Here is a 27,502-nt window from a genome sequence, read left to right on the forward strand (position 1 = left end):
GCGTGTTTAATCTGATCATTCGCAACTAAGACGTAGATCGGTTCGATCTCTCTCTCTTCGAGTAATGACGATTCATTTGTGATACAGATCTCAGGTGACCTGATTTCAAATCTATTGTTATATGTAAAGCATACATAACAAAAGATGTTCAAATATTGAGGTTTTCTTTTTTGGGATTTTCCCATTTGTTTAGGTTGGTTGATAAGGCATCAAGAAGCTTCAATTTCGGTTCTACCAACCATGGATAAGTCAAATGCTCTGGACTACATCAATCAGATGTTCCCTTCAGGTCATATATATAATCTTTTTACTTGTCTTTGTACAACAGTTCACACACATACCTTCTGTCAGTGTGTGTGCGCTTATCAGATTGTTCAGTTGCAGACTTGTAGTTCTTGAAGCACATATGTTACTACAATCGCAAATCTATATTTTTATTGGAAACACCATTGTACAGGATAATGGAAACTTGTTGCTGTGCAAGGTTATATCTAGATCATCACCGTTAATTGATAATTTGATACTCGTTTTGGCGCGTGTTTGTTCACACCACACACACTCACATGTTAGACCCGATCACATGAAACTTTTTAGATTTGAATGCATCCGTGATTGGTATAATTTTGTAATCTGTTGGATTTTTTTTCCCTCCACGTTGATGAAAACTTCATCATATCACATTTTCTAGCATCTAAGATACTGTATGATCCTATGTATTAAAGTACTTACTACTTCCTCTTCTTCTGCATTTATTTATTTATTTATTTTTTCCCCCTCTCCTTTTAAATGTTACTCTGCTCAAAATTTTAGATTACATGAATCTTTGTTATAATTTTTTTTCATATCTTGATTATCCGAAACCAGCAATTCTGTTTAATTTTTATTGGCTCAAGATAAAGATGCAGCACAGCCAAGGAAACAGCACTGGCAATATCGCAGGCCCCTGTCATCCTGAAACAAGCATTGCTGTTTAATTTTTCTATTGATAATTTTTCAGTTATCATGCTATCTCCATGTGTATGCGGTTAGACTGTTTGGGACACATTTTTTATTTGCCCAACTTATTTGAAAATTTATGGCATGATGCTTCATTTTGTATATATATATATATTTATTTATTTTCCTTTTTATCAAACGGTGGATATTTTATTCACCAAAAGAAGATCTGTCTGTAATGTTTTATTGTCATGCTAAAATAAAGTTGTAAAATACTCTACCCTCCATAGAAAGTCCCAACCTCCATAAAAATCGTAAAATGAATTGCCAATAAAATGAAGCGTGAAGGGGGCTAAAGGAAAGGAAATCGAGGACTTTAATCTTGAATTTTTAGTTATTTTTTTTTGTCTTAGTGGCTTAGTGCAACTCTCATATATGTTTAAATTCACTAATTGGTTAAAAAAAAGTTTTGTTTTTCTTTTAATATTTGAAGTTTCTTGTTACATATCTGTATTTGCATTCTTTGACTAGGCTATAGGTTTTTTAGGTAATGTCTATGTTGTTACTTTTTTTATTTAGTTGACAATGTGGAATATGTTTAATCTCCAGAGGCATCTTTGTCTGGTGTTGAACCACTTATGCAAAAGATACATAGTGAGATTCGCCGTGTGGATGCTGGAATTTTAGCAGCTGTTCGTCAACAGGTTGTGTTCTCTGCTTATTGGTTGCCTGATGTCCATTAATCAATTTAAGTGTACATGAAAGCAGTTGTTTTTGTTTCCATGTTTTTCCCCCCTTTTGCATAAAATCTATAATGATTTAAATAGTGAATGATCATGGAAATTGTGAAAATGCACACTTTGTATTACACTCAATCTATGTTATGTAGACCGGGATAATGTGTTTTGGGTGCGGGTATGTATTCAAGCGCCAAACAAATCAAATTCACAAAATAGAAAACAACGACACTGCTAAATATTCATACTATCTAATATTTTATTTTATTTTATAGAGTATGATTGCTTTCCGTTACATAGTATTTAACTTAGGTATTAGACTCGTTTTGATGCAATAAAATAAAACTCAATCATTAGATATGCCTTTTAGGTACACATCCAACCAAAAGTTTAGGATGTATACACATTCCAAGTAATTTATGTGTCTGACTTAGGTACTTCAATTACTCACCCACACACCTATCTCTTTTAATTGATGATATTTTTTTGGTGATAAGTTATTTGATTGCCAAATTCTTGTTCCAGAGTAATTCAGGAACCAAAGCTAAAGAGGATCTTGCTGCAGCGACGCGGGCTGTGGAGGTCTGTTCGTTAAACACAAATTCATTTTATAAAAGGACCAAATTTTGTGTATCTTAAAGGTGTCAATATGATTTTTGCATGATTAAGCCTCTTAATGCTGCTGATTGCATTTCTTATATTTTTCTAGGTTCTATCAATATGATTATTTATTTCTTGTAAAGTAGGAACTGATGTACAAGATCCGAGAAATAAAAACCAAAGCTGAGCAAAGCGAAACAATGGTTCAGGAAATATGCCGTGACATAAAGAAGTTGGATTTTGCCAAGAAGCATATAACAACTACAATTACTGCCCTTCATCGTCTTACCATGCTAGGTTAGTCTTTTCTGGTTTTGTTATGTTCCTATGTTGTGCATTTCTATTGCATCTTGGTCTCATTGTAATCAAGCTTGTCAGATTTTAGATTCCACATTGGGTCAGTGCGAGATTCTCATAAGTTTTAACAAATTTCGCAAAAAAGTTACCTTTTATGTTTACTACGAGTAATTGAAAAATAGAAGAAAAAATCCAATAGTGAGGAATGCATCTCAAAGGTAAATTATTCTTTTTTAGTTTATTTGCAATTTATATGTTCTAGATTATCAACATTCAAGTCCAATTTTCTTCATTTTCTGATCAGAATTGCTTAAAGAGCATTGTGCAAGGCCGAACTGAAACCATACTTGTTGTCTTATAATGGATATATTACATGCCTTATTTTTATTTATTTATTTTATTAAGTATATTACATGCCTTAATTTTTCTGAGATATGTTTATGGCGTTGTACTATGGAAAGAATCAGCTTGGTTCGTTGACATAGATCTGAAATTCCCAATAAGCATGTAATGGTTCACAAATTCTTACTCAACATTTTTTTTTTAACTATGGCAGTCTCCGCTGTTGAGCAACTTCAAGTAATGGCTTCAAAACGACAATATAGGGAAGCAGCTGCACAGCTAGAGGTATCTCAGCTGTTATTGGAATTCCATCCCTATAGGTTAACAAGTGCTGATATTTTATTCTTCTGAGGTTCTGATTGGACTTATTTTTTTCTTTTTTCTTTTTTAATTATCTGAACTTTTTACTTCCATAGCTTATTAAATATTGAAGTACTTATTAGTGACAGTTTCAGGCTTTACATTTTATTTATTGTGAATGAAAATATTACCAAGTGAATATTTGGATAATTTGTAATAGTGTAGTTTTTAATTGTTGGTAGCAATAAAAATTCGTACCTGTATTTAATTGCCTCTAAATTTTGAAAGAATTGCTAGTGATTAACATCTCTTTTAAATTACTGAAGTGAAAAATGTAATTTCTACTTGCTGCTTTAAGTTCTCTTGGGGCTTATTTAACCAACAGATAGATAATAAGTGCATCTGGTCCTAATCAAGAGAGGTGTACAAAGATCATGACTGCTCTAGTGTAAACTACTGTCATTTTACTTATGATTTAACATCTCTTCCCCCCTTGATCACAACCTGTTCATACAAGATCCCCTGTAGAATGCCACTATCCCGCACCACCCCATTTTTTGTAAATATTAACCTAGTATCGCTACCGGTTCCTGACAGTCTGCTGCAATCCCGATTAGTTGCAGGAAGGTCTTATCTCCTATGTAAGGGGACCTCACTGCACTGATGGTCAAACTAGAATCTAGCTCTCTGCCACTTATAACACCCATTCTGATGTGCTTCTAGAACTCTTCTCATCCCTTCTGAATCCTCTTTGTACTTGGACCCCATAAGAGATCTGGACCTCCCCTATGTGCTGATCTCTCCTTTTACTCCTTGACTGCCCCTCCAGAACTCTCTTCTCAATCCCATACCTCCACAACAATTTTCTTAATAATGCTTGATTGTACAAGCAGTGGTCCCAAACGTCGAACTCTCTTTGTACTGGGTTTTAAACGACCTAACAACCATCAAGTGAGATTAAAAATCATCCCCGATAAACTGGCATTTTTGAAAATTAATCTATTTGAAGTTTCTCCTGTTTGCTTATTCTGTGATTCATGATGCATTTCAGGCTGTAAATCAATTATGTAGTCATTTTGAAGCCTATAGGGATAATTCAAAGATCACAGAGCTCAGGGAGAAGTTCAAGAACATCAAAATGATTCTCAAGTCTCATGTTTTCTCTGATTTCTCAAGGTTTGTTGCATTTTAGATTTGAGACATACTATTTGTCCAAATCCCATTGATTAGATACTTGATAAAATGCTAATGATATTCACATATTCTTTTGTTTGTCGATCTTGAACTTGCTTGTTGATGTTATCCCTCTCTCTCTCTCAACACACACACACACACGCGGATACCCCCTTGTGTTTACATCAGATTATCAAGTAGCGTGTAGGATGCTATGAGAAAATGATAATTTTGAAAAAGAATAAATCAATTCTAAATTCTTACCACAAAACTTAGTGGCAAGAGGATTTTAGGATAAAGAGTTATCTGTTCTTCAACTGCAACTCTGCAAGGAGCCCCATTAACTAAGATATAAACTCACATTGTGGATATTTCTCAGAAATTTACTAATCGTCTTCAATTTTTCAATAGTTTGTTTTATTTTCATTTCAAAATTCTTTATATGAGACAAAATTTATATGAAAGATTAATGATATACACACCAGTTCTTGCCAAACAGGAGAAGCAGAAGAGAAAACATTATTGGTAGAAACAAAAGCACTCAGTGGAAAAATGAGCGAGCCAGTGTAAGGTTTGGCATTAAAGGATAGGATTACCCATAATTCGGCATAACCAGGATTGTGGCATCCTACTCTTCCAAAGGAGTCACTCATGAAAGAGTGTTACAAACTTTAGAAATTTGACTTTGGGGATGTTGAAAGTAGAACTTAAAGTTTGGAGTTTGTGAGTGTTACTTCCAAAAGAGAGACATCAATTATAGATGTCAAGGTTTAAATTCTTCGTTGATTTTTTCCATCCTTCCTGGTTTCTTTGCTCTACCTTGTTCCAGAAAGCGTTTAGTGATAGTTTACTTTTTATTTTGGATGAATATAATTGACTAGAAAAGTACCAAAACTGATTTCTTATTTTTAGTACTGAATAATTATGCCTATTTGTATCTTCTAAGCTTTATCACTCTCTCTTTGTTTTTTTTTTCCTCCCTTTTTTTTTTTATCCCAGCTTAGGTACAGGGAAAGAGACGGAAGAAAGTAACTTACTGCAGCATTTATCAGATGCATGCTTAGTTGTTGATGCTTTGGAACCATCTGTGAGGGAAGAGTTGGTAAAGAATTTTTGCAGCAGGGAGCTTACTTCATATCAACAGATCTTTGAAGGAGCTGGTTTGTCCATTTTTTTATTTATTATTTTTCATAAGGTTCATTTACTATTGGTATGTGCAATCTACTTTTCATTTGTTTGTGCTTGGAATTCCTTACATTTACTATTTTACCAGAACTAGCAAAGTTGGATAAAACTGAACGAAGATATGCTTGGATCAAGCGTCGATTAAGGACAAATGAGGAACTCTGGAAAATCTTTCCTCCTTCGTGGCATGTTTCTTATCTACTCTGTATCCAGTTCTGCAAGTTGACAAGGTTTTCATCTACTTGTGTTTGAATTTAAATGCTGATATTTGTTTAACGAGTATGATTATATTAATTCTTGGTTGAGTAAATGACTATGGTATTGATCAGAATTTACCATAGAATTTGTTGTGGTTCTTTTTAACTTAGGAATGAAAGTTATGAAATGCCACATATTATGAGCATATTAAAATTGCGGGCTACCAATGTTGTGATACCATTATTGGTGTTAACATATATACAAAGTTTTCAATGTTTTGACCCTATAGAAACTGAAAATGCTCTTTAACTATGCCCTCTTCTGGTGCTAATTGTGTTCCACACAGCTGGTAGGGTTGGTCTTCTTTCTCGTAGTTATTTAGCAAATAGCGTTCATGATCTTTTTTAATTATTATTAATTTTGTAAAAAAGTTTTGAGGAAAATCATTGATAACAGTCTTGATATTTTACAATGCATGTTAAAGTTTACTGACGCTTAAATGATATTGAAAACAATATTTGTATTTTCCACACAGAAGCTCAATTATATTTTCCTTAACCCTGTTGGAGTATGGTATTCTATTATACTATCTATTTGCTCTAGAATAATTTTTATTGGTCTCATAACTGTTTTGTATGGTTCTTGTTTTCAGGGCACAACTTGTGGAAATCCTTGATAATCTAAAAGAAAAGCCAGATGTTGGAACGCTATTGTTGGTAAATTATATCCTTCCTCCAATAATTGTGTAAAAACTAGTAATAGGCCCTTGAATTCATGAACTTGATATTATTTTTATTTTACTTGATTTCAATGTGTACTAGTTTTTTTTTTTTAGGAATATGGCACAGATGCATTGAGCTTGGTTTCTCATGGAAGCCTTTTCTGAACTACTTTGGATCAACTACAGATATAGAATATTGCCATTTGCTATACTTAAGGCCATACTTTTTATATACCATAAGGCAGTGCACTAGCTCAATCAACATATCTTTTTGCCTTTCCCATATCCTTTTAGTGTCTTAAAACAAATCGATTTGAACTAATCACCCTTTATTGGTGTAACCTTTAGGCTTAGTTGAATACTTTTTTGATGCATAAATTCTGCCCTGAATCATATTTCTTTGTGACATGAGAAAAATTATAGTAATTGTTTGTTCCAGTTTGGGAGGTAGAAAATTTGGATGCTTTGACCACCATTATTTCTGTATGGGACAGAAGCTAGGAAGCTAATAAACAACATATTCACAAAGCACTTATCGAAAAAAAAAAAAAATCATATTCACAAAGTGGTGTGGTGGGAATGCAAATATTGAGATGGATGTATGACAAAAGAAAGGATAAAATTAGAAATGAACATATTTGTGAGATGGTTGAAGTAGCACCTATTGGAGATAAAATGAGAGAAAATCATTAAGATGGTTTGGACATGTGAAAGAGACCACTAAGTGAACCATTTAAGAAGAGTTACGTGGTCTAGATTAAGCTAGGAAGCTAATAAACAACATATTCACAAAGCACTTATCAAAAAAAAAAAAAAAAAAAAATCATATTCACAAAGTGGTGTGGTGGGAGTGCAAATATTGAGATGGCTGTATGGCAAAAGAAGGATAAAATTAGAAATGAACATATTTGTGAGATGGTTGAAGTAGTACCTATTAGAGATAAAATGAGAGAAAATCATTAAGATGGTTTGGACATGTTGAATGGAGACCACTAAGTGAACCATTTAAGAAGAGTTACATGGTCTAGATCAAGGGTAAAGGGAAGACCAAAATTAACATAGGTAGAGTTAAAGGAATGGAAAAATATAATTTATGTAGCCGACGTTGAGTAATTGGAAAAAGGCTTTGTTGAGTTGAGACTGTTGAGTAAACCTCCATTATGGGCTGTAGGAAAATGCTTTACTTGGGCTCCCTTAGTTTTGTCACTCAAGAGCCACAGTTTTGGGATTCTGTTGTGAACCCCGCTGTTGCTGCCTTGGATACTTTAATTATCTCTTGATGTTTACAGTATTGTGAATAAAGTCATAAACCTCTCTCCTGAGCACAAACACACACAGGTTTCGATTTGCTTCTGATTCTTCTTGGAGACATGATAAGTGCCATTTTGAATTTTCTTGATATGCTCTACAGTATGCATCACATCTATACTTGACATAAATTATTGTAGGGAAATTTAATGTAAAACTCTTTCCTAAGTTGTTCTGCCCCATTTTTCTACTTCCTCTTTATCAATAAACATTTAAATCTGTAGTAAAATCTGGACCGCTACTATTCGTGAAAAAAATTCCATTGATTGGTTTTGTTTAAGTGCTCTAACATTCTTTTTTCTAAATGAACTGTCATTGTAGATGAACTGCGAATGTCCTGTTTCATGATTATTTGATTTCTGGATGCCACTATCACTCCTGATGATTTTCTTATTTGTATGGTAAATTTTTGTAGGCATTACAACGAACTCTAGAATTCGAGGAAGAGTTAGCAGAAAAATTTGGTGGTGGCACTCGTAGCAGAGAAATGGGGAGTGGTGACTTTGAAGAAGTAGATAAAGGAGAAAATAATAGTCAGACTGTATCAGATATCCGAAAGAAGTATGAGAAAAAGCTTGCTGCGCATCAAGGAATTGGCAATGAAGTATGCATAGTTAATTACTTCATTTATTTGAAACATTCTGTCCATCGGAAATGTAGTTGAAAGTATTTGCTTTTTACTGGGTCACCAATTGTGCCTTTTGATTGTGCTTCTAGGAGAAAGATGGACAAAAGGATCTATCAGTGCCTGGAGCTGGGGTACATTTTTCTAACCTTTTCTGTGGTTCCTTGTAGGAATATTCGTTAGTGATATTATTAAATGCCAAGTTGATGAGACTTTTATATAATCTACCTTTTTTTTTTTTTTCCCTCCCATACTTTAGGTACATAATTACATATGCTTGAATATTGGACGTTTATCCTCTTGGTTTGTTTCATCTATGATCTGTTGCAATCTTTTAAACAAATAGAAACTATAGGGACCTTTACATAAGAAATTCCAGGTTTAGTAGGTAAAACAGAATGAGGGCAAGCTTTGGCACAACGGTAAGGTTGCTCCATTGTGACCTAGAGTTCACGGGTTCGAAAGTAGGAAACATCTGAGGCAAGGCTGCATACACAGCCCCTCTCCAGACCCCACAATGGCGGGTTTGCCTTTTTTCCCCCTTAGTGTTTGTAACTGAATTGATTTATTGCAAAACAGAGTTCAGTTATCTCACATCCCAATTCCATGTGATACTTAGTTTGTTTATACCATTTAGCTAAAGGCAGAGTTGATCACCATTATTTTTCTTTTCCGGTGGAATGACTATTAGTGCGTATGTGCATGGATGTTTGAAGTTGTGATTGGTATTTGCTGAAGTGCTCTTTATTACTGTTAATACTTTTTGAATTTTTTTATGTTAGACATACTGTAGAGGAATAGTTATATTTTACAAATCATGTCGAAGGACAAATAATTAGTGAGAGCCAGCCATGGTGGGATAATCCCTGACATGTTGGCTACAATAATTCTATTGTGATTCCGGTCTTCATATAAGCTAGTTGATTTGAACTGTTAGTTTTAGTCTTTGTTCCATACTTTCAGCTAATTAAAGTAACTGTTGACCATTGTATTTTTTCACTGATACGGCAGTTCAATTTTCGTGGTATTATTTCATCATGCTTTGAACCTCACTTGATGGTTTATGTGGAACTAGAAGAGAAGACTCTCATGGAGAATCTGGAGAAACTTGTTCAGGTAGTTTAGGTATATCACTTCTAAATGCATCATACTATTTTCCTGTGCTTATTTCCTGTAATGGCATGAATGCGTGCGCTTTAACAGGAAGAAACTTGGGATATTGAGGAGGGAAGTCAAACTAATATTTTATCCAGCAGTATGCAGGTAAAACCATGAAAATTATTTGTGGGCATTATGAGTATTAGTTTATTCTATTCATATGTTTGTTTTTTTATTTTTTATATTTTTTATATGCTATTTATGTTATAATGCCATTCACATTGAGTTGAGAATACACTTCAAGTCTGTTCAAGGCTCATAAGAAATCATTTACTTTCTTGCTCCTACTGCAAAAAGGGCATGCATCCCAGGAGATCAGGCTCACTATTTGTGGCTTTATCTTTTTCTTTATATACTTAAGAAGATGACCATAATTATTTACTTATCAAAAAAAAAAAAAAAAAAGATGACCACCATAATTATTCAATCTACTGCAGTATTGTTTTCCTGGGTTCCTGTACATTTGCTTGTGGCCATTTGTGGGTTTCTCTATTTCTCTGTTGGTTCTGGTTTACCCCATAATTTGTCTGGGTTTGTGCTTACTCTAGTAGGTGGGCCTCAGTAAAGTATGGGAAAGACTGCTTGTGGCCTTGGTCTAATGAGATGCCCTATTTTATCAGCACTGTGCTTTCCAAGGGTCTCTATTTTATATAGTACACCAACTGCTTTATGTGTACTATGTTGTGATGGACATGTGATATGGAGTAACTAGGCAATCCAGTGTCCATGTCATGTGTTGTGTGTTTTGTAAGTGTTTGTTTTTATCAATCCAGTGTCCTCCTTTATCTAAACACTTTTTCCATGGGTCTCTATCATCTATGGCTTACTTATAGTGCTAAATCTGTTATGGTAAAGTGGTGAAGTGCTGGCACGACATCTTAATAGGAGGATGGGCTAAGCCGCTAACGGTTCTGTTCCTACTGCTTATGGTGGATTAAAATAGTCCATTTATCATATTCTATGAACATACCAATAAAATTAGCAATGTGGAGAAATGCATCAGAATAAAAAGGATTGAAAAATAGTAGAACTAAAACAGAGTATATGGAATGTAAAATTGTTAAAGATCCGGGTATTGAAAATAGTGACACTTCAAAACCCAAGGATTATATAAAATAACCAAATTTGATATTTAGGATCAGTAATACAAAAGGATAGAGGGAGGGTGGGCCTTGGCACAACGGTAAGGTTGCTCTATTGTGACCTAGGTCACGGGTTCGAAACAAGGAAATAGCCTCTCTGCATGTGGAGGTAAGGCTGCTAAATCTGACCCTCCTCAGATCCCGCAATGGTGGGAGTCTGATGGACTATGCTAACCCTTTTTAATACAAAAGGATAGAGAGAGATAGTGATATAACTAGTAGAACTGGATCAGGTTGGACAAATAGAGACATGCCAGTGTCATTTTATGCGATAAAAGAATAAAAAATAAGTTAGTTGAAAAAAAGAATAAGAAATAAGTTAGTTAAAAGGAAAATTCTATAGAACAATTGTTAGGCCAACTATTTTATATGGAGCAGAATCTTGGGCTTTAAGAAAGCAATAAGAACAACACATTCATTTAGAAAAAATGAGAATGTTAAGATGGATGGTCAGACTGACTTCAAGCGATAAAGTTCCTAAAGAAGTGTAAGAAAACAATTAGGGCTGACACCTATTAGTGACAAAATAAGAGAAAGTAGACTTAGATGATATGAGTATAACAGAGACCTATAGATGGCTCGTAGGAAGAGGGGAAGACTAGATTGCATAGAAGGTAAGAGACCGCGAGACACCAAAATTGACGTGGAATGATGTTATTAGAAATAACTTTAAAAAGTTAAATATAATAGGTGAATGTAATGGAAAAATCAAGTGCCTGATCCTGTTCATGTGGGATTAAGGCAAGGTCCGGATGATGCTGAGAATTTCACATCCTATGAACTCTATGTGATGGACATGTAAAAGTCCAGGGAAGGAAATGAAATACTTCCTTGTCATCCCCCCCTCCCCCCTCCTTCTCCTCTTCTCATTGCGAGCCCGTTTTGTTCGGAGGACTTGGTTTATGTGGTTGGGTTTGTAAGGGCTGTTCAGGTAGTTTTCTCTTGCTGATGCTTTTGCTCGGTGGGGCTTGAAGGATACCTCGTCCTTTGTAACTGCGATACTTTTCTTATATGTTTCTCGTTTCTTGTGGAAAAAGGAAAAAGAAAAAAATTTAGATATGCAATCTAGAATTTGTCTATCTTTTTTTATATCTTTCAAGAAATGCCTTGTACTAATCACCGGTGCCCTCTTGTACCTTTCTGTTATGGAAGCAGCCAATGCAAATTCATCTTATATGATCTGTTCTGAATTTCTTATTGCATCTTAATCAATTTCAAGATATTTATTGCTTACTTGCCCTTTGTATTTTTGTGAAGGTCTTTTTGATAATCAGGAGAAGCTTAAAGCGATGCAGTGCTTTGACAAAGAACCAGACATTATTTAATTTGTTCAAGGTGCATTACTGACACTCATCATGTAAATATTCCCTGTCTGTATTATATACTGTTTCACAATGTATTAATTAAAACATAGAATAAAGCAACTGATTATTAATTTATTATTGACTTAGTAATTTTTATTTGTGAAAGATGTCACATCAAATATATATTTACCTTCAGTAAGACTTAAAGGCCCTTCATTTGCTTCATAGTACATTGGGAAGTTCTAGAAAATCAGATGATTTAAAATCATATGTTCTTTTCTGACTATAGGTTGGTAATTATGTTGATATTGTTTCGTTATTTCAGTAGGATTGTAGAGATTGACGACATTTGTTTCTAGCCTTAAGGTTAATGTTGGAAAGAGTATTCTTGTGCCTGTTGGGGATGTTCCGGAGATTGAGTTGTTTGCTCACATCCTTGGATGTTGCACTGGCTCTTTTTCCATTTCTTATTTAGGATTGCCTTTGGGTGCCCCTTCGAGATGTGTGGGGAGCTGGGATCCAGTTGTGGACAGAGTCGAGAGGAGGTTGGCGGGTTGGAAAAAACAGTACTCGTCCAAGGGGGGTCGGATTACCTTGATTAAGAGCACCCTTTCTAGCCTTCCTACATACTTCTTGTCTCTGTTTCAGATTCCTTCTTCAGTGGCTGAGAGAATTGAAAGATTGCAGTGCAACTTCCTTTGGGGGCAGGGGCAGGGGCAGGGGCAGGGGCAGGGGGGGGGGAAGGTGAAGAGTTCAAATTTCACTTGGTTCGATAGGAACAAGTGTGCTGTCTAATTTGGTTTGGAGGCTTAGGGTTTCGGAGGTTGTTGCCTTTTAATAAGGCTCTTCTTGGTAAATGGCTCTGGAGGTTTGGGATCGAGAGGCATTGGTTATGGAGGAAAGTTATTGCTAGCAAATTTGGGGAGAGTCGTGGTGGGTGGTGCTTCCTGGAGATGCGTTGTCCAAGGGGGGTGGGAGTTTGGCATTTCATTCAGAGCGGTTGGAATGATTTCTGCAAGCATGTTCGATTTCGTATTAAAGATGGAAGGAGGATTAGTTTTTGGATGGATCTCTGGTGTGGGGATCTCCCTCTTGCTCTCGCGTTCCCACGGCTCTATAGGATTGCTTCTCATCGACAGGCCATGGTTGTTGACTGTTATCATCTTGATAACGGGAGACTGTTTTGGGATGTTCGTTTCAGGAGGCATTTTCAGGATTGGGAGATCGAGGATGTTTCTCGTTTTCTGGAGCTGTTGTATAGCCAGGTGATTTCTTTTGGGGGATCGGATTGGTGGTTCTGGATTCCTACCTCGCATGGCCGTTTTGAGGTTAGGTCCTTTTCAGATGCCTTTCGGTTGGTCATGGAGATCCCTTCCCTTGGAAGTTTATTTGGCGGTCCAAGGCTCCCCGCAAGGTCGCCTTTTTTGCTTGGACCTCTGTTCTGGGTAAGATTTTAACCCAGGATAATCTGAGGAGGAGGAATCAAGTGGTGGTCAATCACTGTTACACGTGTTTGTGTAATGAGAAGTCTGTTGATCACCTCCTTTTACATTGCAGCATGGCCAGAGATTGTTGGGATTTGATGCTTTGTTTATTTGGGGTTCATTGGGCCATGCCTTTTTCCTCTAGAGGGTTGATCGAGGCTTGGAGAGGCGTCTCTGTTGGGGCTGGCATTAGGGATGCTTGGAGGGCTACGTCGCTTTATATCTGGTGGTGTATTTGGCTTGAGAGAAATAGGAGATATTTTGACGGGAAAAAGAAGCCTGTTTCTATGCTTAAGTTCTTTGTTATTTCTACTCTTTTTTGTTGGGTTTCAGGGAGAGATTATAGATCTATGGAGGAAATTATTGTTTTTTTGGCCTCTCTGAAAGTCTAAGGCGCCATTTGGCCCTTGTGTTCCTTTTGTTTCTTTGAGCTTCGCTCCCCTTTTTGAGCGTTTTTAATAAAATCTTACTTATCAAAAAAAAAAAAAAATAATCCTTTATGCTAATTGTCAATATTTCAAAGCATCAATAATAATTGTAAACTATATTCACTCATCGATAAACCTAAACGACTGTAACATGTTATTTATGTTTGTTTAATTGTGTATACATTCATCCCAGAAAGGAAACAGAAAATCATCCCGTCTTATCATTTCTGTAAGTTCATTGTTGTGCAACAGATGACATCCGTCGCTCTCATAGCTGTAGTTGGATACCAACAATGCTTGGACACTCTTAAATACTTGTCCAACACACCTTAGATGTGTGGAATGTGGATAATTTAAAAATAAATTCTTTATTGCACACATGGCCAATACTCTTAGATACTTGTAAAAATGTGACCTACAATTTTTTGATGTTGAAGAATAACTTCCTTTTTAACATGAAATAAAAGTATTGTGGTATAGAGATATCAAATTAAAGTTTGTATAAGAATTATTAAGAAGTTTGACATTGCTCAAATAACAATAATTAAGATATAAGGAAGGTTTTACCAAAAGAGTTCACATAAAAGAAAACAAGTCACTATGATTATATGCATGCGCATGCATACATGTACATGTCATGTCCTCATGTCGTTGTCTGTGCAACAAGGGTGATTATTAATTATAATTATGAAGTTAAAAAATTCATATTATAGCCATAAAAATGATAAAATATTTGATTTAATTATTTAAGGTAATATTTATTACATATACATACATTTTATATAAAAAAAATATTGTTGTTGTTGTGTCCTTGTCATGTCCAAATCTTATCCTTTTAGGATTCACCGAGTTGACATATTTGCATGTTGTGTTTGTTCCATGATTCAGTGGTTGGTTTTATAATTTCACCTTCTACCATGCATGCAGAATGTCAAGGCTGACACCTGATGTATGGATTTAGGATTATGATGCCTGTCATTGTTCAAATAATGATTTTAAGGGGTGATTTATTGATTGTAATGATTTGAGTTGCGAGTTTCATAATATAGCCTCGAAATATTAGATTTAGTTATTAAAAGGTAATGTTTATTGCATATACTTTTGTATAAGAATAGATATCTTTGTTGTCAAGTTCTCATCATGTCCATATCTTACTTTTTTAGGATTTACCATAGCATTTTTGTTTTATGTTGTGTCTGTGTCCATAGGGTTGGTTTTTTAATTACATTTCAAGGCAGACACCTAAAGTACATATTGTATTGATTATGATGCCTTTGATTGTTCACATCATGGTTTCATTAAAAAATAAAAACAAGGGGTATTGACATATCATGGAAAAATAATTGTGTTTCAACATCCAGAAATTTGAAAATTCAGCTTTCTTGTCACATAAATTGGGAACTTCACCAAAATGAATCAAACCTAAGAAGTGTAAAAGGTCGGTGACCTAAATCTTCACATCTAGTTGCATCCTTTAGTGATGGCATCACTGATATGCTTGGTGCATGTTTACAAGGTTTCCAGATGGCCTGAAGCTAATAGACCATCACTGCATGCATCAGTAAATCCATGGAATATATAAATGGTTTATACAGATTATGATTTTATGTTCCTTACTGGTATCTAGGTATTTCAAAGAATTCTAAAAGCATATGCCACAAAGCTTTTTGCAAGGTTGCCCAAGGGTGGTACAGGAATTGTTGCAGCTGCCACAGGAATGGATGGGCAGATAAAGGTATTAGCATACTTGTTTTATTTTCATGACCAGTTTGAGAAACTGCATATTCTTTATTTGCTATCCATCTGACCTTGTCATGCAGACATCTGACAAGGACGAAAGGGTGATCTGCTATATTGTGAATACAGCTGAGTATTGCCATAAAACGGTGAGTTGGTTTTTGGAATTGTAGTAATTTGCGGTGTGAATTTGATAATGTTTTAGTTTGCTCTCTTATTTTATGTTTTTCTGAGGCAATATTACTAAGGAGAAAAATCAATAGAAGTCAATAGGATAATAATATTTTGAGGCAAAAAAAAAGAATGATAACCCATAGAGACCAGTGCCAATAAGTAGGGATGTGATGTTACATGGTTGATGAATATCAAATACTCTTAAATGAATTGAAACTAGTGAGAGAATGCTTCATACTGTCATGTATTATCTAAACTGAGTAAGACCATATTCTGTCTTGCATTGCAAACGATCGTATCACATTCTAATTTTTAATCAAGTAATCTATATAAGCTTTTTTAGCTAATCCTGACCTAAATGGTATACCGCATATGCGCTTGCTGTTGGAATTCTTTCTGGCTTATCATGAAACACCACACTATGGGCAAGGAATCTAATCTCGGCTGTAATTTCAATTGATTTCTCAGTATATAAGAAAAGGTCCACTGAGATACATTATATATATATGATTCTAAAATTAGAAGACAATCTTGATATGTTGTCTAATAATTCAAGACAAAGAGAGATTGCTCCATTGTTTCTTGAGATCACATTTTTAAGCCGGTATTGTATAATATATCCTGTTATATCATACAAATAGGGCATTTTTCTTGCCGAACCCTTGATACAAAAATGGCACAATAATTCGTGTATAGGATGTGCTAACAAACATCAACAAGATCCTTTGAAGATGTTAGGATTGGATAGAGAGAAAAGAAAGGAAGAAGAGTAGAATGGGCAATGGGAATAGAATAATAAGTGGACTAGGAGATTGTGGCAGCTTGGTCTAGTCATCAAAACATATGGTTCTGAGTTCCAGGGATCTGAATGTGAATTTGATAAACATGATGATTATGAAGATCTATGAAGCTTGTGGCATAGTTAATATTATTTAAAATGGAATTGTTTACAATTACATATGCAAGAGGCTTGAGGCATTTTATGCAAAATACTCACCCTTTCACGATTTGGGGCATCATTCCATCTTGAATATATAAGAACGTTTTGTTAATTGAGATCTCTAGAGGAATCTCTTGACAGGGTCATTGTATTTCATTCTTCATGCTATCCGGTTATCACTGGTTTCGTTGGGATTTTCTTGTGTTATAACTGGAATTTTTCAATGATATTCCTGTGAAGATGGTTTTTGATAGTTATGCAGCAATATATATTTCTTATGATTTTTTTATTTCATCAGAGAATCAAGTGCTTTGAAATAAACTGTCATTATGTGGGGATATGGTAATGAAGGAACAGATTATTCCATTTTATTTCAGGTTGGATGACCAGCCAGGTTATGTTTTTAGTAAAGCAAAGTGTTGAATGCATTTCTTTATTTTTGTAAAATGCTGGGCTTGGCTGCTACCTATTCTAATCCATGGAAACAATTTTGGAAAAAAAGGAGAAAGTACAGATAGAGGGAGGAGGAGGTGACCTCCATCTCTGCCTTGCTGCCAAATTAGAACTATGCAACTATGATGAAATTCTTTTTGTTTACCATTCCTGCATTAATCTTGTGTTTTTTTTTTCCTCTCTCCCCCCCCCCCCCCCCCCCCCCCCCCTCTCTTTTATCTGCCAAATATTTTCTGTGAAGTTTTTTGGAGGTGATAGTCAATGGTATTTCCATCCTTAATTTACTTTTGTCATTTATTTGTTTTGACCAATTTGCAAAATGTGTTGTCTTGTTCTGTCAAACTGAAGAATTTTTGCCCATTTGGAACTTATATTTTCACTTCTGAAGCTATTGAAGTTTATTCTCTGTTGGTAGAATTCAATATCACGAGTATTGAATGAGTTGTAGGGTCAACCATGTTTTGTGCAGACAAATTCTTGCTATATTGATACACTATTAACTAACTTGAGATATAGTAACTCGGATTGCATTCCTTTTACAGTCTGGTGAATTGGCTGAAAACGTGTCCAAAATAATAGATTCTCAATTAGCAGATGGGGTGGATATGTCTGAAGTGCAGGTAAAAATTGTTATAATTAAACTTTCTTTTGTAGCAAGGTTGCTGTTTGCTTCTACAGAAACCATGCGCTTTTGCAGGATGAATTTTCAGCCGTTATAACGAAAGCATTGATAACATTAGTGCACGGTTTGGAAACTAAATTTGATGCTGAAATGACTGCAATGACACGTGTTCCATGGGGTACACTTGAAAGCGTTGGTGACCAATCAGAGTAAGATGCATCTTCTTTTTGAACATTTATAAACCTTCAATAATATTTCCTGAGCATCTTCTTACGAAAAATGTGCACTTTCTTGCAGGTATGTGAATGGCATAAATATGATCCTCACAAGTAGTATTCCTGTACTTGGAAGCCTTCTTTCTCCCATTTACTTCCAGTTCTTCTTAGACAAGGTGATTGCAAATTGACATCAAGTTTTTCAATGTAGTTCTTTGTGTTGTGAGGTTCATAGATAATTCTTCTAAGTTTTCACACAACTGGTTGATAGAGAATCAGAGTATATTTACCAATGAATCACAAAAATGCTATGGTTCTTACATAGAATGTCAAGCATTTAGAAAAATCATTGTTTGGCGACCAACTAAAATAGCTAATGCATCATCATCCTCTTCTCCTTCATTAATCACTAATTTATGGTGTTTTGTCTGCTGACTGCAGTAAAATTTAAAGTTTTCTTTCAAACTAGGTCCATGATAATCATACATTCTTTTGTAGTAACTCTCTTCTGATGTTATTTTTAGCTCTTCATGCTTGTTTCTGATGAACTTATGCAGCTTGCATCATCTCTTGGTCCACGTTTCTTCCTCAATATTTTCAAATGCAAGATTATATCAGAGACTGGAGCCCAACAAGTAATGATCTGAACACTTCTGCCTTTTTTTTTTCTCTTCTCTTTTTAATATGTTTGGTACGAATATTTGTCATTGCATCGCACCTTAAGAGTTTGAGGTTTATGCCTCAGTGCACGTTAGAAGAATACTTCGCATAGTTGTTAAAGCCACGCCTAGGCTCCAAAAAAGCCCCAGGCTTGTCAAGGCTTAGCTAGAGCGCCTCGACCTACTACAGGCAGGTCCCCTTCAATCAGGCTCACATAAAGCCCTCAGGCTCACGCTTTTTAGTAGGCTCCAGGCTCAAAAAGGCACGCCTTGTATTTTTTAATCATTTATTTATTTCATTTTCTTACTTTTTTTTTTTTTTGATAAGTATATTTCATTTTCTTACTTAATGACTACTAAATTAAAAGGTTCTATATCATATATTGTATTGTTTAACCTTGTGAAATATTTGACAAAATTCATAAATTTATGGTTCACTACTTACATTAACTGTAATTACTGCTTGATTATGATTATATATAATAATATATGTTTAAATATGCATTATTATATACACGTGCCTTACTTCGATTAGGCTCGCGCCTTGCGCTTAGGCTCCAGAAGGCCTTTGGCGCCTTAGTGCTCCTTGAGCCTTTAACAACTATGATACTTCGTCTCTTTCTCATGCCTTCCAAATTATGCACATTATCATTCAAATGTGTAATTTAAAAACACGTCAGCAAGCAGTTAAGAAGTGTTTCTTTCAAGTGATCATTACACGACTATTTATTGTTGTGTAAACTCTTACCAGGAAATAATTTCTTTGATCAGTGTCACTCTGATGGAAATTAATTTTCTGATGCTATTGCAGATGTTGTTGGATACTCAGGCCGTAAAGACAATTCTTCTAGATATTCCTTCTCTTGGGAGACAGGTGAGATAGCATATTCATACAAGCATTTCTAATTTTCAATATGACTGAAACTTGTAGGCTACAATTGATGCTTTTACGTTTCCTGGCTTTATAAACCATTAGCATTCTCGTCGTTGTTATCATATGTTACTTGGTGCTGGAAGCATGGATACTCTCCCTCCTGTCCTCTATTGCGAGCTTTTCTTCTGGTTTCCTGGATTGCTCCTAGGCATCATATGGTAAAAACAGCAAATTTTGTCTCTAGTAGTATGGCGAAACCTTTAAGTTTGTTGTGAAACTGACTGAACCACTCGCACATCCTTTCTTGGGACACGCTATCCAAGCTTGCCGTTAATATGGTTGAGTTTGCATTGAATCCTAGGGCATGAAATGGAGTGGAGCTGGAGCAAATCCATGTAAATCCGCTTCAGATTTATATTATAAGTTGGATTTTGTATTCAAATCCCATTATGAGACGAATTTAATAGACCATCCAGGCCTGAAGCTTTTCATTTACTGATAAAATATCCATAAACTTGAGTAAAAGGTTTTTTGCACTACGTGTAGTTTTGGAATTTGTTTTCATATCAAATGGTTATTATGATCTGAACGAGTATTTTGCTTATGGTCTTATACCTGAATTCGACCCAAATCTGAGACCAAACTTTTGAAGAAGAATTTTTCTGGCTCATTTTACCTTTGGATTCAAAATCACACTCCAGATCCTTTAAAATGGATCTCGGGTATACGCACTCCATTTCATACTAAAAATTCCACGCATTAAACTACTTTATTTCTGCAAGGCGACTGCCACCATATTGACATCATTTTTTTCATGCTTGACAGCCCACATTTTTACCATATCATTGGCTAATGTCTGCTTAGATTTTTTCTTTTATTTTGATAAATTTGTTCTATATAAATTATTCTAAATTACTGTTACAGTTCCTATAAGGATTGGAAGCCGCCTCTCCCTGTGCCATTCACTAGTTTGCTCAAAGTAATGTGAAGTAACCATTTGTCTTGTGCCAGAAAATCATTTACCTTTCCACTGAAGAACTACGATCTGGACTCAACTGGTCACAGTTGATGAGAATCAATTTAATCCTTGTGGCAATGAATGCTGATTTTGAATTGTAATGATAGAAATCTCTTCCTTCATACTCACTTTCATCACCACCAAGCTTCTTGCCTTGCCCAATACTCATCAAGGACTCTGTTGGTGCAAGTCACAGTAGCATTGCTGCATGTCCATTGCGTATTCTTCCATTCAAAATTGTTTTTATCTTTACAAGCAGACTCAAAGTAAGCGTTGTATGCTTCTTGTGACAACTGCTTTTTAAGGCCATAAGTTGAGCCATTCTTGTGCCCAGTTCTCAAGCAACGCTAGCTTCTTAGTTTTAGGGTGTCACTTTTCTTTGTCAATAATTGAAACTTGTCCAACTTTTAAAGTGGTGGTCCCCCTCGGCCACCCGCCGGCAGTCTGTGTTATGGAGGTTTTTAATTCATCTGACCTTTTGATATCCTTATGGATTTCGTGTTTAAATTGCAGGAAACCTGTTTCTGATACTTGCTGTCATTGTTCCACCACTCTATGAAATATGGTTTAGGTTCTTTAAATCATGCTGCTCAAATAATTCCTTGCGCCCCTGGAACTACAAAGAATGCGGCATAGTAAATTAGAGACTAATCTATTACTCCTAAACTTGTGTGATAGAAATAAATGGATGGGCTGAGAGAGAGAGAAAAATTATGAGATTTCATTTGAGAATCTTAGAAGTGGAAGCTAAATACCGAAAAGATAGATTGAAATAGTTTTAGGATTTCTACATTTCATTGGCCATCTGACACGTGTTTATTATTATTTAAAAAATTAGTTTATATTCTTTACCTTCTTTTCCCCTGTTCCTTGTTCTTTTTCTAAATTTTGTTTTGAATTATTTAGGGTTTTCATTAGAGTTTTTTGATATTGAATTTGTTTAACTTAGTCAGCATGTACCAGAAGCTATCCGATGCTGTATTTGTTTGCTGATGAGATGGTTTTGATTTGTGATACTCAGTGGGGGAGAGCCCTAGATTTGAGCTGTATGCATTTTCTTTTGAATTATCAGTAGGCTATACTTATCAAAAAAAAATTATCAGTAGGCTAAAACATAATTCTTTGTAGAAGCTTAATAAACTGCAAGTAAAAATGAGGACTTTGAGCTAGCGGAATGGAGAAAATCAACATAGATGCATTTGGCTGAAATTACTGTTAGTGTTGATGGAAAGCAAGATAGATTTTATTTTGTCTTGTGCAATAAAAACTAAAAAAGTGATAATTCTAGTTGAAGTCATCGCAAGAAGGGGTCTGGTCAGGTCAGACTCATCAGAGGTTAAATTGGTGAGGAAAAGCTTGATTGCCTCTTCCTTCACTGGGAAAACAACCTTATATTGAGCAGAATGAGAAAAAAAAAAAAAAAAAGAAAAAAAGAAAAAGAAAAAAGAAAAAGAATTTTATAAAATGGCTGGGATGTGCTTCTTCTGTTGAGATGAAGTAAAATTTACTGTCTCTATTTTGCCCTTTGAGAATTTCTTGATATGAGGATTTTGGTCAGCATTTATGACTAGAGATAAAGTGTGTTGGTAGGGAAAGAAAGCATAGTACTATCTAGAAACAATTTTAAGGAAAGAAGTTTCACTCATTTGGTGATCATGTTTATTCCTTTGGATGTTATGGTTTTCAAATAGAACAGTTCTCAAATTTTTTGCTATGCCATCACCATTATGTGAAAACATGGATTTTTACGATTTCTGTTTATTTCTATAAACAGACATCAAATGCTGCTAGCTACATAAAATACGTAAGTCGTGAGATGAGCAAAGCTGAAGCGCTCTTGAAGGTGAGTGATCTAATCAGTGTTGGGTTTTCCTTTTCTTTTCTTTTCTTTTGCTTTTTTTAAGGATCGTCTACATCATACAGGTTATACTGTCCCCAGTTGATTCTGTGGCAGATACATATCGTGCACTGCTACCTGAGGGAACACCTTTGGAGTTTCAGCGGATTCTGGAGCTTAAGGTAATTGCCAATCATCACTACTCCTTTACTTATCTGTTGACTTTAACCAAGGGTCAGAAAAATTCCCCATATGCCCCTTGAAATCTAAAACCTGAAATCAGATTGGTCAGAGCCGAGTTACATGACTTCTTTTTCTCTTGTTGAAAAAAAGAAGTCAATGGAGCTATTAGAAACTATTCGAGTTATGAGCCAATTCTTGAGACTTACAATGTTGAAGAAATTAAGTGATTGTTCAATTTAGTCTATTTGATAATGTACTTTATATGTCACTTAAACTTTCACTTAAATAGAATCAAAATTTGAAGTGAAAGAGTCTTTGTAAGTCTCAAGAATTTCACTTTAAATAGAATCAAAACTTTCACTTAAACTTTTACTTACTACTGAACACAAAGCACACCCGGTGTGAAGAATTTCAAATTTTTTATTCAACCATAGGAATATTTTCACAAAATGAATCAACTTTCCTGATCTCAAAACACTCCTTGTGCATTCATCACCTTATGTAACAAAGACTTTCCTCTCATCTCAAACAATGCAGTCACACAACCGACCACCACCATCACCCACAAACAAGATGCACCTACCATCACCATCACTCCCAAACAACCATTACATATTCATCACCAGCAATTGCTATCATATTCATCCATCCTTCTGTTTCATGTATCAATCATTCCAATTTTATCATATTTCCACGAAGGGACATCCATCCATCTGTTTAATGATCTTAAGGAGAGGAGTTTAAGTATCATCTTGTTAATTGGGAGCAAGTTTGCAAACCTTTGAAGTTTGGCGGTTTAGGCATTCGGAAGTTGGTCCCTTTTAATAGAGCCTTATTGGGGAAGTGGTTATGGAGGTTCGATAAAGAGCGTCATCAATAATGGAGAAGAGTTATCTCATGTCGTTTCGGGGAGGAGAGTGGAGGTTGGTCCTCTCGTCCTGTATTTATTACCGGAGGCGTTGTGGAAGTTCATTCGGAAAGGTTGGGATGTGTTTTCCACCCATATTCGGTTCAAGGTTCCTATTGGTACGAATGTTAGATTTTGGGAAGACTTATGGTGTGGTGATCAGTTGTTGTCTCATTCCTTTCCTCGTCTCTTTTGCATTGCCGAGAATAAGCATGCTTATGTAGTTGACTGTTATCATCTTGATAACAGTGGGGTTACGTGGGATGTGTGTTTTAGGTGTTCTTTTCAGGATTGGGAGATAGCAGAAGTGTGCGTCTTTTTGGACCTGTTGTATAGACAGAAGGATGTTGGCAGAGGTTGTGATGACATTTTGTGGACCCCCTCTCTTCATGGTAGATACGGAGTTCAATCCATGTTCTTGTGTTTGTCTAATTTTATTGGACACAATTTCCCATGGAAGTGTATTTGGCGCTCTAAAGCTCCTCTTAGAGTCGCCTTCTTTGTTTGGACTGCTACCTGGGGAAAAATTCTAACATTGGATAATTTGTGCAAGAGAGGTAATACCATTGTTAACTGGTGCTGTCTCTGTAAAACTGATGGTGAGTCCGTGAACCATATTCTTATGCATTGTCCTGTTGCGTCTGATTGTTGGAATCTCATATTCAATATTTTTGGCATTCAGTGGGTAATGCCTAAGCATTCTTTTCAATTAATTAACGCTTGGAGAAGATGCCCTGTTACTGGTCATGCTCGTGATTTCTGGAGGGTCTCCCCACACTGTGTTTGGTGGTGTATTTGGAGAGAGAAATAACAGAAATTTTGGAGGAAAGGAATCGTCTTTAGCAAACCTAAAGTCTCATATTCTTCGCTCTCTTTTCTGTTATGTAAGAGGCAGCGCTTGCTCCTCGATTGATGATTTTTTTGTTCTCTTGGACTCTATTGGTTCGTAGGTTTGACTTCTGCTCTTTTGTTTTTGTGTATTAGGGACGCGTTCCTCTTTTGAACGTTTTTCTAATATATTTTTTACTTATCAAAAAAAAAAAAAAAAAAAGAAAAAAAGAAAAAGAAAAAATGGAACCCATCTTATCTCAAATATTTGAACCTAAAAAATCCCCAAACAGCTATTCGTGAGGGTTTAATGCTGCTTATGAGAATTCTACAACAGTGAAAGCATATGGACAGTGACATGGCGGTAATATGTATGCATTTATACAATTATATTACTTTAGTTTTTAAAAAGATTTTGTTTCCTTTGCTTTCTGTTTTGGGAGTATGAATCGGAAACTCAGGATGGTTGGGCCTTGTCCACCTATTCGGAGTCACCATCGGTGGCTTAACCATCCTCAGCTTGTGTGAATTGTCCCCCTTGGTGTATTATGGTGGTGGTGAAGCTTGGGTTTGAAGAAATGATTATTTGATGTTTCAAAATTTCAATTGATAAGCAACAATGTTTAGTAGCACAAGTTGACATTACAAGTTTGGACTTATCCTTGTGAGACCATTATATGGTTTCTGTTCCTTCATTGATTTTGACGGTCAATTATGATAGTAAGATGGTTGTCAAATCGACAGTCTATTTTAAGTGACATTTATTGTTGTATAATGAATCTTTTCTATGTTGTAAATGACACAAGGATCATTGCTCGATGCAATGGTAAAAGGCATAGGTTGACATTCCTGAGAATGTTGGTATGAGAATGGGGGTAGCCACTTTGTGCAATACAATGTCAAGTGTTAGGTCTATCACCAGTCTTTCCCGCCTGCCCAGCACCTAGTGCATGCTGATCCGCACTAGTAATAACGTTTTTATTCTGTACACAATATCTTGAAAATAATGTTATTATATGATTTTGAGGGTAAAAATATATACTAAACAGGTTCTTAGACTTCAATTTTTTTATACTTATCAAGCATCATCATCCTTGGTCTGGTAAACAGGGTCAGATGTGTGAATTTTCTGTTTTCATTTTTTTCTATTAAAAGTCACTTCTCTTTTTATATGTAACTTTTTAAAGGGTAATTTTATTTTATATGTGACTTCATCCCAAGTCAGTAATGTTCTTCCTCTTTGCCTCTGACCTTCTAAATTAACTAGTTTCCTTTCTTTAACATTGTATTTTCTGACCTATGTTGTATATGACCATACCATCTAAGGCTACTTTCTCTTATTGTTTCACTAATAGGTGGCACACCTAATCTTTTTGTAACAGCTTGATTACTATCTTATGTCTTAAAGTTGCTCCTATTATCAGTCTCAACGTTCTCATTTCAACAATGTGAATGCATTGTTCTTGCGTCTTCTTTAGTGTCCAACATTCTGCTCTTATATTGACTTAATAACCTTCCTATTGAAAATTTCTTTTAACCTATTTGATATTATCTTATTACAAAGATTCCACTAGTTTGTTTACAATTCGCCTAACCTTGCATCTTCTTTACTTTCTTTGCACATATTTTATGTATTTATGTATATTGTTTGAAGGTGTCTGTTTAATTGTCTTTGATCCCCAATTTTCTTGAACAAATGTTCATAAATTGTTGTTACATTCTCAGAAGGATATATTTAAGGCACGTTCAGCTATGGTTGTTGAGGCAAAAAGTGATTTGGGAAAAGATGGCACTAGGATGCCCAAGCTTGTGCTTATCTATTAGATTGCTAAAATACATGGTTTGCAGTATTATTTTTGCATTTATTTCAAATAATTTAGCTTTGAAAAAAGAAATCATTAGGAGTAGCTAAAAAATTCTCAAAACTAAAGCAAATATGTTTTGAACACACCCACACAAGGCCCCAAGTTCTGAGAAGTGATGGCAAATCAAAAGCCTTAGGTTTAGGGCAAGGGTATTAAGTTAGCTAGTGTTGTTCAGTTGGTTATTTAGTTACAATTAGGTTTTCTTCCTTTCTTATTTACTTCAATTTATTTTTAATTGCTTTCTTGTCTGGAACAATTCTAAATTTGGGTAGCTCTGCTGAATTATGCTTGATACATGGCATTGGTGAGTTGGAAAAGAGATATATCACATCTCATTACATCTTCTTTTTTTCCCCCACTTCGGGAAAAAAAGAAAGAATCGGTTGATATTTGCATGGTTACGGTGCCTCAATTCAGAAAGTTGTGAGAAGCATTTCTATTGTTCCCCCTTCAGAGTCTCGATATTGCTAGCACTAGTGTTTGTTGAATTTATATTGTATACCTTCTATTTCATTCTCGTTTTGATTGAAATATGACTTGTCCAGGGCCTGAAAAAAACTGACCAGCAAAGTATACTGGACGATTTTAACAAACGTGGATCAGGGATTTCTCAAGCATCTATTGCTCAGTCAGTTGTTCCAGCTGCTCCTAGTGCCCCTGCCGCTCCTACCATAACCAATCCTGTTTCAGCTGGTGTTATAGCTTCCCGAGAGGATGTGCTAGCTAGAGCCGCTGCACTTGGAAGAGGTGCTGCTACAACCGGATTCAAGAGGTTCCTTGCTCTAACAGAAGCTGCAAAAGACCGAAAAGATGGGCCTTTCAGGAAGCTCTTCAATACATAAGAATCCAATATCATTTCAACCAATACTAATCATGATGCTCCTTTTTCTGGAATGCTCTTGTTTATTGGTAAAAATCATTTTCCTTTTCTTTTGAACCATATTGTCATGTCAGAATACAGTTCAGGTTAAGATATAGTTTTTGGGTGCTTACTTTAAATACTAGTTGATAAGAGGAAAAGAAAATTGTTAGAAAATTATCGGATGTAATGTTTAGAATCATTTAATTGGAATAATCAAGATGTTTTGGGAAGAATGCAATTTGTTGTACAACAGTGTAGAATGCAAAGCTCAAAAGTGTAGGAATATTTTTTTTGTTAGTACCTGTGATTATGTTGTCCAGAATTATATTAGATACTTACAATTACTGAGATTATTGATACGTGATCTTTATGTCTTTGGTTTGTTATCAA

At 35.4% G+C, this 27,502-nt stretch overlaps 1 protein-coding gene across 1 annotated transcript; it reads left to right on the plus strand.

Annotated features, from left to right (window-relative positions):
• LOC132293477 (vacuolar protein sorting-associated protein 53 A) lies at positions 1 to 27,502 on the plus strand. Its single transcript, XM_059790987.1, has 25 exons — positions 1 to 94; positions 194 to 289; positions 1,546 to 1,640; positions 2,199 to 2,255; positions 2,420 to 2,570; positions 3,127 to 3,197; positions 4,264 to 4,388; positions 5,385 to 5,545; positions 5,659 to 5,800; positions 6,421 to 6,484; positions 8,213 to 8,401; positions 8,515 to 8,556; positions 9,434 to 9,538; positions 9,626 to 9,685; positions 11,980 to 12,057; positions 15,566 to 15,673; positions 15,759 to 15,824; positions 17,785 to 17,862; positions 17,940 to 18,073; positions 18,162 to 18,255; positions 18,637 to 18,714; positions 19,550 to 19,612; positions 22,405 to 22,473; positions 22,554 to 22,649; positions 26,796 to 27,502. The coding sequence occupies exons 2-25, from the start codon at positions 241 to 243 to the stop codon at positions 27,090 to 27,092; spliced, it is 2,472 nt and encodes an 823-aa protein (XP_059646970.1). The 5' UTR covers positions 1 to 94; positions 194 to 240; the 3' UTR covers positions 27,093 to 27,502.

Source organism: Cornus florida, unplaced genomic scaffold (genome assembly GCF_030987335.1).
Source record: "Cornus florida cultivar Cherokee Brave unplaced genomic scaffold, ASM3098733v1 CherokeeBrave_3.0.0_Hap2_Chr02, whole genome shotgun sequence".
Taxonomy (NCBI): domain Eukaryota; kingdom Viridiplantae; phylum Streptophyta; class Magnoliopsida; order Cornales; family Cornaceae; genus Cornus; species Cornus florida.